This window comes from Perca flavescens, chromosome 21 (assembly GCF_004354835.1).
Source record: "Perca flavescens isolate YP-PL-M2 chromosome 21, PFLA_1.0, whole genome shotgun sequence".
NCBI classification, from domain to species: Eukaryota; Metazoa; Chordata; class Actinopteri; order Perciformes; family Percidae; genus Perca; species Perca flavescens.
Window position 1 is genome coordinate 28899856 of NC_041351.1, and position 14642 is coordinate 28914497.

The 14642-nt window shown below is 39.7% G+C and overlaps 1 protein-coding gene across 1 annotated transcript; it reads left to right on the forward strand.

Annotated features, from left to right (window-relative positions):
- Positions 1-4455: 4455 nt before the first annotated feature.
- Positions 4456-8028, forward strand: adoa (2-aminoethanethiol (cysteamine) dioxygenase a). Its single transcript, XM_028568110.1, has 2 exons — positions 4456-5048; positions 6843-8028. The coding sequence occupies exons 1-2, from the start codon at positions 4713-4715 to the stop codon at positions 7299-7301; spliced, it is 795 nt and encodes a 264-aa protein (XP_028423911.1). The 5' UTR covers positions 4456-4712; the 3' UTR covers positions 7302-8028.
- The last annotated feature ends 6614 nt before the right edge of the window (positions 8029-14642 follow it).

Sequence of the window (14642 nt, forward strand, 5' to 3'; positions counted from 1 at the left end):
GGTCACACTAAGTGATCCATAAGCAGCTGTTATCATTGTCTCATTGTCTCAATATGCTGATTCCAGAGGACAGAGGAATGTGTATGTGTGTGTGTGTGTGTGTGCTTGTACAGTCACACTTGTATATTTGTGCATACTTGAATGATTGTGCATTTACTGTACACCTGTGCTTCCAACTGTGTGCGTGTCTATTTACCTATAAACATTATATGTGTGTCCGCCAAATGTGCATCAAACGTGCGTGTGTGTCTGTAGGTGTGTGTGTGTTTGTATATTGCTATGCAAATTGTGGACAGCTAGAGAATCACTTGTTCCATTCAGAGTTCCTTGGCTGCAGCTCTGAGGACAGCATGGTGAAGCTCGCTTGACTTCTCTGCTATGTCAGTCATGCACATTTTAAACAGCCAGGGAATAATGTTGGCTTTATGTCCGAGGAGCTGCAGCAAATGCAAATACCATCTCAGACAAACAGGGGTCTTTGCAAACTTGTCCTCAGTGAATGCATAATTTCAAACAATATTGTTTCATGCAACTTAAACTCTGGATGGTGCGATGCCCTTTCAGCAGATAGCTCCAGCAAAGTTTAAACTACTGCATAGCTTAGGGAAACATTGGCGTTTAATCAGACAAACTATGACTTGCATGTTAGTCGCCAAAAAAAGGAATGATTTAATCTACAATCTGTTGTAGGGTTCATTGATGATGTCTTTGTCCACTGGCCTTCTTCAGCACCATTGGGCTGGTGTAGAGTAGGTCACTAATCTACTAGTCTCGCATTGCCAGACCTTCCTCAACCGCGGCGCTGCGGAGGAGGGTCTAGCTAGTCCACACAGCATTCTGGGATGGGAGAAAAACCTGCTCTGGTTTATTGGCATTTCTTTAAACCAATCACAATCGTCTTGGGTGGTGCTAAGCACCGGGAAAAGCCACGGTGCTGCTGCAAAATAGCCTCGGGAAGGAACCTGTTTTAGTGGAACATGTGTACGTTCAAAAGTAGTTTTAGTTGTGCAACAGAAAACTCAGATTGGACAGATAGTCTAGCTAGCTGTCTGGATTTACCCTGCAGAGATCTGAGGCGCAGTTAACCATAGTCCTCACAAATCCACCGGAATATAACGGATATCCTGTGTGAAATCCGGCAGATTTTCGGTCGGCAACGGGGCAATCCTTGAAGTGGAACATCGAGGATTTAGACTACTAATCTACTGACCCCTAGACAACGGTGTGATGATCACTTTGCTCTGCCTCCTGCTATTATAACACTTACATACTTTTTACAATTTTAAAAAAGTATTTTCTTTTTAATTTATAAAACATTGTGTCAATCTAAAGTTAGCTTGCTGCTATGTAGGTCACATTTATACTTGTCATTTCAAGTGTGACATGTCCAGATGAAATGTAGATGCAATGCCATATGCTTTTGTTTACATTTAGTGGAATGGTGGAAGGTAACTAGGTACAATTATTCAAGTACTGTACTTAAGTAAAAATTTGAGGTACTTGTACTTTACTTGAGTATTGTCTTTTCATGACATTTTCTTTTTCTACTCCGCTACATTTCAGAGAGAAATATTGTACTTTTTACTCCACTACATTCATCTGTTACAGCTTTAGTTACTAGTTACAAATTAAGATTTTTGGACACAAAACACATGTAGTTTATTATAAAATATGTTTTATTAGAAATTAAATTACCCAACAATATATAGGCCTGAAATGATTAGCCAATTAAACACATTTTTCTGCATTGAGTACTTTTAATTTGAATACTTTAAGTACATTTTTGTACTTTTTGTATTTTTTACTAAAGTAAAGGATCAGAATACTTCTTTCACTACTCTTTTACTGCTTGTAACTCAACAAACACACACAATCATCAGTCATCAGTCATCTGGTCACTGTACCTTAGCAAGAATATGGCCTAGGTGTCACTGTGTGACCCAAGTATGGAACTATAAAATAACATTTTGCGCATGAAGTGCCCAGTGTTTAACATTTACACTTACTCATATTTATCGGTGTGTTTTGTGTAGCCCAAATTAAATGTAATGATAATGAAATGCGTCGAAAGGAGCCAGTTGAGGTGGTTCGGGCATCTGGTAAGGATGCCCCCTGGGCGCCTCCCTAGGGAGGTGTTCCAGGCACGTCCAGCTGGGAGGAGGCCTCGGGGAAGACCCAGGACTAGGTGGAGGGATTATATCTCCAACCTGGCCTAGGAACGCCTCGGGATCCCCCAGTCGGAGCTGGTTAATGTTGCTCGGGAAAGGGAAGTTTGGGGTCCCCTGCTGGAACTGCTCCCCCCGCGACCCGACACCGGATAAGCGGACGAAGATGGATGGATGGATGGATAATGAAATGTATCAGTATTGACACTATTCACCTTGGTGGGAATTGGATAAAAAACTAAATTTGTGGTGTTGCCTATTACTACTAAACAGTTTTTTCCAGCTCCACCGACTGAGGTTTAGCTCAGCCAAGGAGCTGATTGCTGTGTCCACGCTAGTGCCTCTAAGAAATGTTTTAGGTTAAAACTCCAATCTGTTGAAAACAGAATAAATAATTGAACAAATGAGTTAGTTCATAGACTACCTGTCTGGGATTTCAAATGGAATTAAATTAGTTTACCACATCCCTTATCTAATGACAACGAGTCTCTAAGCAACACAGCCTCATCTTCTAGATGCAATGACTCTGTGTGCATGTGTCAACCACACAGAAGAGTGTGTGTGTGTGTGTGTGTGTGCGTGTGCGTGTGCGTGTGCGTGTGCGTGTGTGTGTGTGTGTACCTTTAATGAACTGGCCTGATTATTTCTCAAGAGGATATTGCTTGCTTTGTGTTTATCTCACTTGTCATGCAGAATTCATCATAACACACACACACACACACACACACACACACACACACACACACACACACACACACACACACACACACACACACACACACACACACACGTAAAGAGGTACTCAAACCTAAACCCACCTACAACTGTGCCAACTGTTCATTTGCACTGGGTGTGAACACACAAACATGGACATGGGCACGCGTGCAGTCAGTTCAGTACATTTGCTCAGACAGTATTTGTGATCCTGGTGACTCAGCCCCATGTTTAAGAGTGTTTGTGATGCGGGTGACTCACCCTGTGATTTGTTGTTGGTTTAATCACATAGAAATAGAAAGAGAGTAGAACTGATATTGCCATTCTAATCAACATAGCAGGATGGTCAGCAATACTGTTGCCAGTAAGTCAAACTAGTGATATATCATAATGTAACATAACGACTATCAAAAATCACCATTTTCTCTGGAACTATAGTCAAATGACCATGGCAAACAGTTCAAAGTTATTTCTAGTCTCATTCTATTTCTATGGTTAACCATAGTCACTTCCTTCTGCTCCAGAGGGCAGTGATAGGCAGAGAACACTAGCTTAACAGCTTTTTGGCTTTTCCATGAATGGCAATTGGATCCTGCGAAGTTACCTTATCTTTATTAAAAAGTCAGTGAGGCTTAGAACAACATTCTCATGGTCATAGCAATGCACTGAGTATTTCCTCATACCTCACTGATGAAATACGTTGATTGTCCTTCCTCCCACAATGACCACTATGAGTGTTTTCTGGCACTCGTATCAGAAGGCGACCAAAACAACTGTTGTCAGTGATAAATTGTAAGATTGAATGCACTTTGTAGAGCAAAGGATGCTCTATTCTATTACTGTATACAATAATGTAACTTGAACTCTAACTACTGCTGTGCACAACATTTCAATTCATAATGTTTGCATTCTGCAAATGCTATTGTTTTGGCCCCAGTCCACAAACATACACAAAATGTTTTCATGTTTTCAAAATGGCTTTTTATGGTGGTGTTATTTATTTATCTACGGATTGTTCTTGTATTTTACTTAGGAGTTTAATTCATTTAATATATTCAATTATATTCTGTAGCCTACCTTATATTTTGCAGGTTTACAACAGCTACAGTAGGCCTATGTGCTAGGGGCCCCTACAAGTGCATTAATCTCTTGCAGAACCAAAAATATCTTAAATCCTAATTCTAAAGAAGAATCTCGGTTTACAATTCTGAGGAATTGGAGAGTGAAAATGGTGCAGTAAGAAGCAGTAGGCTAATAGAGGATGTGATGTGTGTTAGACGGGAAAGGTTGCGGAGAGTTCAATGGCCTGTCCGTTTTCCCTTTGCAGCTCCGTTCCATCCCCAGTACATCTGGGAAATGTAGTCTCGCTAAAATGCAGGCTTAGTTTTTTTATTTTTTTGAGTCTGTTAGTATAGGCCCTAATCCCACACAATCGCACACGCATTTATGTTGATACAATGTAGCTGTACAGTGATCACTGTTGATGTTTGAACACAAAATAATTTACTTTTACATTATTAAACTCCATATCCCATGCTGCTTTGAGTTTCTTGCGCACGCTCAGTTACCACGGACGAGGAGGCGAGTCGGGTGGGAAATGAGTGGAGGGAGGGAGGCTCTTATCTCGGCGTAAAATTAGACATTACCACAATGAATCGTGGTTTGTTTTTATTAAAGTCACTATTTTGTCTTTTTTGAACGTTGACCGTACAGCTCCGGAGCAACGTTGGCGACATTGGAGGATTTGCAAGGCGTTTTAACACCGATTTTACTTGCGTCGGTCGGAACATTGCCCGACACACCGATAACGGTTAATTATTTTCCGCAGCCAGAATGCCGCGGGACAACAAAACTCCTCTTATCCAGAAAATAGCAAAGCAAGCCTACGTCACCTTTAAATGCCTACAATCTTCGGCCAACGGGGAGAATAAACTCGTTGCGGACCAACATAATGAACTAATCTCCTTAATGACCGCGGTCAGGGCTGCTGACCTGAAAATTGCTCCCCGGAAAACCAAACGGAGCTCCGGGGCAGCGGGGCTCCACAACCCCCCGGTCACCTACATGCACATCTGCGAGACGGAGGTGTTCAGCATGGGGGTGTTCCTGCTGAGGACCGGCGCCTCCATACCGCTACACGACCACCCGGGCATGAACGGGATGCTGAAGGTCTTTGAACGTTACAGCTCATGTCTGTTGTGTTATGGCCTTTTGTAGACTCTGTGTGACCCACTCTGTGTTCTGGCTCTCAAATGTTACTTTGTGCTAGCTGTAGTCGACAGCTAGCTAGGGGAATGCATATATACGACTACTCTTAGCACACACATTGAGACGTGACTTAAAACTGATTTATAGCATAATAAAGTTCATACTTTATTTATTTTAATTCATCCATTATTATGGCCAAAACGAATTGTAAAACTCCATACGTTGTTCATGCTCTTTGAGTTTACCTTTGCCAAAACAGAGGGGAGGCAACTATAAGTTAAGAGTTTATAGTAAATGTAGTTTGTAGTTATTTTTCTACCCCAGAGAGTATGGAATATGTTAGGGTTGGGGCCACCATGGCACTGTCACTATAACCACCACTTTACATACACACATGCACTCTTGGCACAGCCAAGGGCCCAATGACATCCTGGGCCCCTGTGTACACACACACAGATGACACCCAGAACATAGAGCAGGCCATCCACTGGTGATGCAACAATATCAAGCCTGGATTACCAACCAGGCAACTGTGGTGGGGCCTCCAGACCCTGGGGGAGGGGCTTCAACCCCCCAGCTTTACTGCATGCCAATAGGTTTGGTAATTTGATTAACTGCACATTTGCTGGGGAATTTGTATCACTGACCAAAATCAAGTAAACTGGGTCAAAATCAACCCTTTAAGATGTATTATTTGAGTTATTATGCTCATATTGTGCATATTCCTGAATAAGTCTTGATTTATCAAATTATTGCAAATAATATATTCCATTTTAGGAACACAGGTTGCACAGGATTTGACAGGGTCTACACACAATGGGGGTCAATAGGGACCGACATTAAATTGGCCATGACCGATATGATGAACTCAATTGATTTGTGCAAATAACTTAATTTATTAAATCGATCAAGTAGCAACCAGAAGTAACCAATCCACAATTTCTAATGTTTCTCAGTCACCGTTGTCTCGAAATCTTAACATCATTTTATAAACTTCTCTCATAAAACGAGAGAATGACACCAGAAATGAAAAAAATAAATGTCATTTTGTGATTAATTATAAGAATTCTATTTTTTTAAATTAAACTTAATCCTTGGTGTGAAATCCTGGTTATTTCAAGAAAGGAGTGATATTTTAAAATCAAGGGAAACCTTCAATCATGTTATCCATACTAAAGACAATACCATCATCTACTGTCGTCAATATGAGAATCAAAAGGTAATCTAGGTACAGTGAGAGGAGCAGATTTTTATTTCTAGTGTTGACAGCAAGACCTCACTTTATGTAGCAGTGTTTTCTAATAGCCACATGAACAAGTCAGTGCCTTGTAAGCCTTGGTCATCTATGAGGGGTGGGGGAAAAAAAAAATCGATACAGCATAGTATCGCAATATTTTCTGTGGCAATACTGTATCAATACACAGTCGCCAAGTATCAATCTGTTATTAGATATGTGTTGGTCAGTTTGTCTGCTTGTCAATCCCATTTTGCAGCAATACAATTGAAGTAAGATGAACAAACAGAGACATGTATCTTTTTAGATAAAACAGATATTGACAAAGTTTCCTTTTAAGGACATCATTTGAAATTGGGAAAAGGTAATAAATAGCATTATATTTCAGAATATTGGAAAATGTTTCAAATCGCAATAATATCATGACATAAGGATGGTGATGATATCGTATCGTGAGGCCTATTTTAGTACTGGTGTTATCAGTAGGATTTTCTTCTGACTCTATCCCGTCTCTTGTTCAGGTTCTCTATGGGAAGGTGAGCGTCCGCTGTTTTGACAAGCTGGAGGATACCCTGACAGTCAGCACCGTCCCACCTGATTTCGAGCCTGCGTTGGCTCCGTCCCAGATGGCTTCCCAGTGGCGCTCCGTGCTCCGCTCCGTCGTCGAGTACTCGGAGAACAGCGGACCATGCCTTCTTACTCCTCTGCGGGATAACCTCCACCAGATCGACACAGTGGAGGGGCCGGCTGCTTTCCTGGATATCCTGGCACCTCCGTACAATCCAGATGACGGGCGGGACTGTCACTATTACAAAGTCCTGCAGACTGTGGCAGAGGGGGAAACGGATGAAAAGAGCAACGAGGAGAAGCAGGGAGAGGAGAAGGAGAAAGAAGACGTGGCATGGCTGCTAGAAATCCCTCAGCCAGAGGACTTCTGGTGTGGTGGGGAACCCTACCCAGGCCCTGCAGTTTCTTTCTGAATGAAACCTCTGATCAGAGGTACTATTCTGCCATATATGACAGTGATAAAATATTCATATCCTTCCATCCACAAGGGGAAACATAGTTTTTTCCCCTGTCGGTCATCATTACCTAGGACTCAAAGGGACTGGTTGCCTTGCTCAGGGATGCTACAGCAGGGCAGAGGCTTATAGAAACAGGGACTTCAACTCTGACACCCTACAGAGAATAGGGACCAATGAACTGCCTTCCACAAATTGACAATAATCTCGTCAGTACTGAGAAAAGAGTTGACACAAGGAATTTGCATTCCTAATATGGTATATTTTCTTTGGACCATTATGTTGCCTTGTACACACATGAATGTCTTTAGCCAAATGTTCTGGAAATGGCGAGGTTTCATTAGGATCTCTATCTTCTGTGAGGCTTGGAAAGCCTTTTACACATTTTTTCACCCTGTTACAGAGGACTTTCACATCGTGACGTGTCTTAAAGGGCAATTCCAGCGCAAAACGAACCTAGGGGTTATTAACTGATGTGTACCTACTCTGTCTCTCTCTGGGACATGTTTTCATGCTAATCGAATGAGTTTGGAGCTTTGACGAGTCGAAAAACGAGCGCCGTGCAAATTCCCATACTGTCTGTGGAGATTCCACGTTCCACGGCGTTTGACTAGTCATGACTGGTTTCCAAGATGGCTCCCGCAAGTAAACATGAACGCCACTGTCTTTATAAACTATTTGTACACTTACAATGTTGTCAATGCTTCAGTTCACATTTAGGGACCCTAAATATGCTAACGTTAACGTGTGGTGATATTTCGAGCCTTTTTAGTGGTATTAGATAACGACTTAATTTGAGTGTCCCTATGCCCGATATCACTAGCATTGTAAGCTAACCAGCCGTCCGCGGTAGCCTCGTCAAAGCTCCAAACTCATTCGATTAGCATGAAAACATGTCCCAGAGAGAGACAGAGTAGGTACACATCAGGTAATAACCCCTAGGTTTGTTTTGCACTGGAATTGTCCTTTAGTGCCAAAATCTGGGGCTCAACACTGACCTGCCTTATTTGTTCTACACAAATAAGGCAGGTCAGTGCTGAGCCCCACAATGGAATGTATACTTATTAAGAGTGCCATTTCTATTGTAAACCCTAATTTCTATTTCCAAAGTGCACACACTACATTATATAGTCTAGTCTAATTGTATTTTGTGTTTAACTTATTCCAGATAAGATGGTTCCTACACAGCTCTGGTCAGTTAAGGGACACAAAGATGATGTTGAGCTACTTCTACATATTCTGGGATGTATTATACGGTCATTTCACCTACTTTAACTTGATCCAGAGTGGTATGGCCTATATAATGCATCATATTTAAGACTGACCAAAGTCTTCAAACCCAGTCCAAAAGATAAAGTCTATAAAAAATATTTTAAAATGATAGCTATGTTAGAGAACTTAAAAATGTTATAAAGCAAACACACTTACAATTCCTTTACTACCTTTTACATGTATCTTTAAAAATCTTATATCATTCTAATCTGTATGTTACATTACTTTAGGTTATATTTTTGCAGCTAAACAGCTCCTTTGGTCTATGTACCAGTTTGACTCTAGCCGCATTTCGACACAAGGTTCTGGGGTCTTTTACGTTCCTGCGGTCAAAACACGGCTAATGATTCCTTTACTGTGATGTTGAATGTATGTGGGACAATAAAAAAAGATGGGAATAATCATGGAACATGTAGTTTGTAGTCTGGTCGTTTTGTTGATTTCTTCTTCAGCACAACGACCTCTGGGGCACCGACACTGGTTCAACGTGGTGGCTTGTAATTGACCTTTTCATACAGTATATCAACAACATTTTCCATGGGTCAAAATAAGTTCAAAGAATACAATTGGATCAGTTTTACTAAAATCACCGTTCTAAAGTTGAATACGTTTTCAATTTTTCTTCAAGGTCTGTCTAATCCTTGTGAAATTAGGAGATGTCAGTAGACCTATTTCATGGCAGACATCATGGGCAAGGCCAGGCAGCTTTATTCGTACAGCACATTTCAGCAACAGGGCAATTCAAAGTGCTTTACATAAAACATTAAAGAGCAGTTAAACGATTAAAAGATATAAATAGATAACATACGTGAATAACATTTTCTTGCAGTATAAGAAATTAATTATTTAAAGAAAGGCAACATCAAAAAGAAAGAAAGAAAAAGCCGCTCTCTTGCTCTTTTCAATCTCCTTTTTCTTTTTCTGGACGAAGAAGAAGAAGACTCCTGTTCCTGACATTTGGATTTTGAATACGTGTGGTCCTCCATGTTTCCTTCTTCAAACTTGCCACCGGGGCCGGGAAGCTACGATACCCATTAGCAGCATTAGCAGCACCTGTGAGTTTATCATGTGACAGTGAAAACGTGAAAGGCGGAGCAGTATGTCCTGTATGTCCCTCACCGGCTAACGTATTTCAAGATGGAGCATGAATATGGAGTGTCTACCCCAGTTCATGCAAATGCAAATGTAAAATTTCAAGCCAAAAGGAATACTTGGAAATGATGGTGGAGGGAAATATTTATAAAAAAGGACAAGTTGGTGAACGGGCAACCCAGATTTAGATAATGAACAACTAAACACGTTACACACTGGACCTTTAAAAGAACAGAGTTGCGGCGGACCTGCAGTTTCCTGGGAGTTTGTTCCAGATATGTAGAACATATAGCAGGAAAAACAGGTGTAATGAATGACATATAATAATAATAATAATAATAATAATAATAATAATAATGGTCCTGTTCCATTTGTGTTCCAGTTAGCCAGCATGCATAATAGCAGTGTTTTGGAACTGGTACACCTAAATGGGTGAATTCATGTAATTAATTACACCTGTGTTTATGCTGCTACGACATCTGCTGTGAAAAAGGTCCATTCTGGTTCAGAATGTGTATCAACACACTGTGGCTGTTGCATGCAGATGGATTGGATACATTACTAAACAGGAAGCAAGCTGTTTCTCTGCAATGCTTTCCCTAACCTATTTTATCTGATTTTATATGTTTAACTGTTTTAACTTTAATTTCTTATACTGCACTGTAACTTTTATTCTTATACTGCACTATCAATTTTATTCTTAGTTCTTTAAATTGTTAAACTGCACTGTACATTTTATTCTTGTCTTTTAATGTTTTTAAATTGTTTAAATTGTTTTCTAACTGCTCTTTCATGTTTTATGTAAAGCACTTTGAATTGCCCTGTTGCTGAAATGTGCTCTATAAATAAAGCTGCCTTGCTTTGCCTAATCGTGATCAAATTTGTTTATACATCTTTGGTGTTATGGTTGGTTTTCCTTTGAACCCCTTTTGCACATTGATGAAGACATGTTTGAGCTCTGTAGGTCAAGACAAATACAACAAATGTAATCTGCCACGTTTCAGCCAACACTATTATAATTTTTATCTCAATGAAGTTGATCCAATCAGTAGACCTACTAGGAACCCCCAGAGACCCCACAGCAGCCACGCATTCATTCTACAAAAGTGTACAAAAACCTAAACATGTGTTGTTAACAATAGAGTGCAAAAACCTTTTTACTTACACCTTTACACCTTTTTTACAATGTAAGAGGACAAGTATAAACATTTCAGCTTTATTTTTTAATTCCAAATCCTGGTTTAAATAATAGGCTGTCTTATTGCTTGTGTTCTGTAGACTCTATTGTAAATCTGTGTTGAGCAGAGCCGCTCCCTGCAATCCCATATCATACTTATTAAGCTGAAGGATAATATTATAAATGATAAGGCAGCGGCCAAACTATGAAAATAAAGCCCAAGTTGTCAAAACCAAATCACTGAACTAGGATTCTTTACTACATGCTATTAGTTTTCTACCGTTGTTCTACTATCACAACTGGTTATGACATGTTAATGCCAACATTAGGCGAAGGATCCGACTGTAGACCTCGCGTCTGTGATAGGGATGCACGATATGAGGAAAATATGCCATAACGTTGAATATTGCCGATAAGAATATTACTTGCGATAAACAGATATTAAAATGTACTCCGTTCTGCTGCTTTTAGTATTACGCCAAAATAGCCTACAGCGAATGCTTGTTTAATTTAAAACAAATGAAAGGAAATAATTTCCCCTCACTTTTATTGAACATTGAATTGAATATGAAAGGCACTACTGAAAAACATTTTAAAGTGCAGTCTTTTTGCGTCTTTTGCAATATCTATCAGCCTTTCGCGATGTGTGTATTGCAGCAATTGATATTGCGATGAAAAAAACCCCGATATACTGTGCAGCCCTCGTCTGTGAGCCAATAGGAAGAGAGTAAAGACTGTAAACGTGAGGTGCAACACCTCCTTTGCTGCCACAAAAAGTGTTGTAGAAGCAGAGTTGTGATTTCCAGCACAACTTGACCACTTCCAACGTGCATGGAGACGGAAACAAGTCTGAAAAGGTCCAACTCAGCAACACTTGTAGCATAAAGAACAACTTTTCTGTCGTTTCAGCTTGTGGTCTTTATCAGGATCATCCAGAAAGAATAAAAGCAAATAGCTTTACTTTTACACTGACTTTGCTCAGGATGAAGCGGTTAACATATGACCGATAATAAATTCCCACCTGTAAGAAAGTGTTCACATGATTTATTTAACGTTTTAACATTTGTGAGGGGTGAAACAAATATTACTTTCTCATCCTATGCGTAAAGGAGTTTAAAAATGGAAAATAATGCAAACATTGTGTTTTATGTATTTGTTTTTAAAGATAAGAGTTTACACACAGGAACACTTCACTTAAACCAAAAACTGACAACACAAGAGGATATATATTATAATCAGTGAAACATGTTTTCATAGTTCGGACTAGCATTAATGCTAGCTTGTCCTACAACCAGTGAGTTGATGTTAGATAAGGTCCAGTGTTTTTCTCCCTAACACCAAACACACTATAAGAAATGTTTAGCTTTAGTTTTTGGGATTGGTCCTGTGCTGCTGCCTGATAAACACCATACCATTACCACTATTTAAAGTCCTAAGAAGAAAAGGATTATCAAATCTAGTTAAATAAGGCTCTTAGGACAAAAAGTCCAGTAAAGAAAATAAGGGGCATCATGCTAAGGGATCCATAGGCACACAGACTTGGGGTACTTAGACCTGAGATCTGCAGTTGGACCCTCTTTAGTGCAGCAAATGTTACACCCGACCAGGGGTCTTCAGCGGTTTTTAAGACAAGGACCCCTTAACTGAAAGAGAGACGGAGCAAGGACCCCCTACTACGTATATTGTATTAAATGAAGTTGCATATTAAACTGGGTCTACAAGAACATGTAGGGTGGCCTAGAGCCTTTATACATACTGTTTTTTTTAAAGATTATTTTTGGGGGCTTTTATTCCCTTTAATTCAGAGTGACAGTGGATAGACAGGAAAGGTGGGAGAGAGATGGGGGGGATGACACACAGCAAAGTGCTGCAGGTCAGATTCAAACCAAGGCCACTGCAAAGGCCTCAGCCTACATGGGGCGCGCGCGCTAACTGGATGAGCTAGAGGTCACCCCTATGCATACTGTTTTGCATAAGCTGTTAAAATAGCCTAATAATTGTTGGCATGATTTTTTATAAATCATGGTTTAATGTTAAACATGTGGAACAATGAATCCTTAGGATTACCTGTATCTGTGGATGGCTACCTTAGTGACTACCTTACCTATAGGCCAGTAAGCAGTGGGGACTTATATCTGCTAATAATATGTTGGATTAGTTTTAACAATTTGCTGAAGATCACTGCACTAGAGTTTATTGTAAAAGAAAAATGGTTGAATTTTGCAACCTAAACAAATATAGGATGTGTTTATGTTATATTTAAGGCTTGAGAAGAAGAAAGTAAAGAGTTCAATAAAGTAGAGGCAAATCCTTAAATCTGTGCAAGAAAACCAACCGAGAGGATTCACCTCCCAACAGGAAAATGACCCTCAAAACAACGTCCAATCCAGACAGAGGACGCTCGGACAAAAAGAAGAGGGGAAAAAGGTCAACGTGCAGACAGGCCAAGTCTTCTCCCACACTTCAGTACAATAGAGGATTTGTGGCTGGACTCGAACAGTATTGGTAATTTGTGGTTCTCACTAAACCCTCCCGTTTTCCTGGGCTCAAATATGACCCATTTTCAAAGTTTCTTGCTGAAAGAAATTTGGGGTTCGTTCAACCTAATTATTAAAATAAAAATAACATCGATGGTGATCCGATCAAGGATCGGATCACTACCTTCATTGAATAATGGTTATTGTTTTTATTTTTTTTATAGAATTTAAAAAAAAACATTGAAATGGTTTCCTGACTAAATATTTACAGACAGTAGGCCTGTGACTATAACATCCTCTGATCTTAACTATTAGTCATAATACATACAGTAGTTTCTGCTTTTTTACTAAAAATATTAGGTATAATTTCATATGAGGTTTGTTGACCCTGCATTCCAATAATAAGTGTAACACTTGTGGTAATAAGTTGGCTAACAAGATTTAACAGAATTGGGTGATCATTTTTACTTTATGTTTTATAAACAGGCAAAACAGACGGAAGACAACACAAGGGTTAATCTCTGTTAATATTTGAAGAAATCTGTTAAGTTGAATATTTAACAAATATTTATGTCTGCTGTAGAAGCAGATATTGAAATAATTTTCTTTTTATGTCAATAGAACACCATCCAACAACTGGAAGATCAAGTCTCATCCCAGCTACTGTGTCCATCAGCAACTACAATAGGTTTCCCTGACTAAATCTTTCTAGATTATTTTGTTACACACAAAATATCATTTAATACAGTGCTAATATTCATGTTTGCATGTTCACACATACACATGCTTTAGAAACTGACAATGAGTGTCGCTTGGCTACACTGAGGCCCTGCAGATACAATGTGACACTGGCGGTCAGGTCAGTGGCTGTGGCTCATATTAAATGCAATTATCCTCAATTTCCAGTGTGAAGTCTATCAGGCCAGTTTATCAGCATGGAGGACTACTTGTGGTGCAGCTAGAACAAGAAAAGCCATTTATTGGTAGCCGCTAGTACAGATTTTTAGATACGTGTGTGTCTTTCTTCCTTACTGTATATTCCCCACTGCTCGGAATGTCATTAGTCACTAGACTGGTTATATGTATTAGGAAAAGTTCCATGATCTGCTATCAGGCAGATTCAAAATCCTTCATTAATCCCCACAATGGGGAAATTCACATGAATTAATAAACAACTCAGCCTATATGAGTGTCCACAACACTTGACTTTAAGTCCTCCTATTTAGCATTCATAACCAATCCTTGAATAAATGGTTTATAAAACACTAATGTAGTTATACG

What these genes read in the sequence shown, in the direction of transcription:
- adoa (XM_028568110.1), top strand. Translation starts at nt 4,713, where the DNA reads ATGCCGCGGGACAACAAAACTCCTCTTATCCAGAAAATAGCAAAGCAA. An exon ending in GCATGAACGGGATGCTGAAG is followed by an intron (nt 5,049 to 6,842) that starts GTCTTTGAACGT and finishes TCTCTTGTTCAG; the next exon opens with GTTCTCTATGGGAAGGTGAG.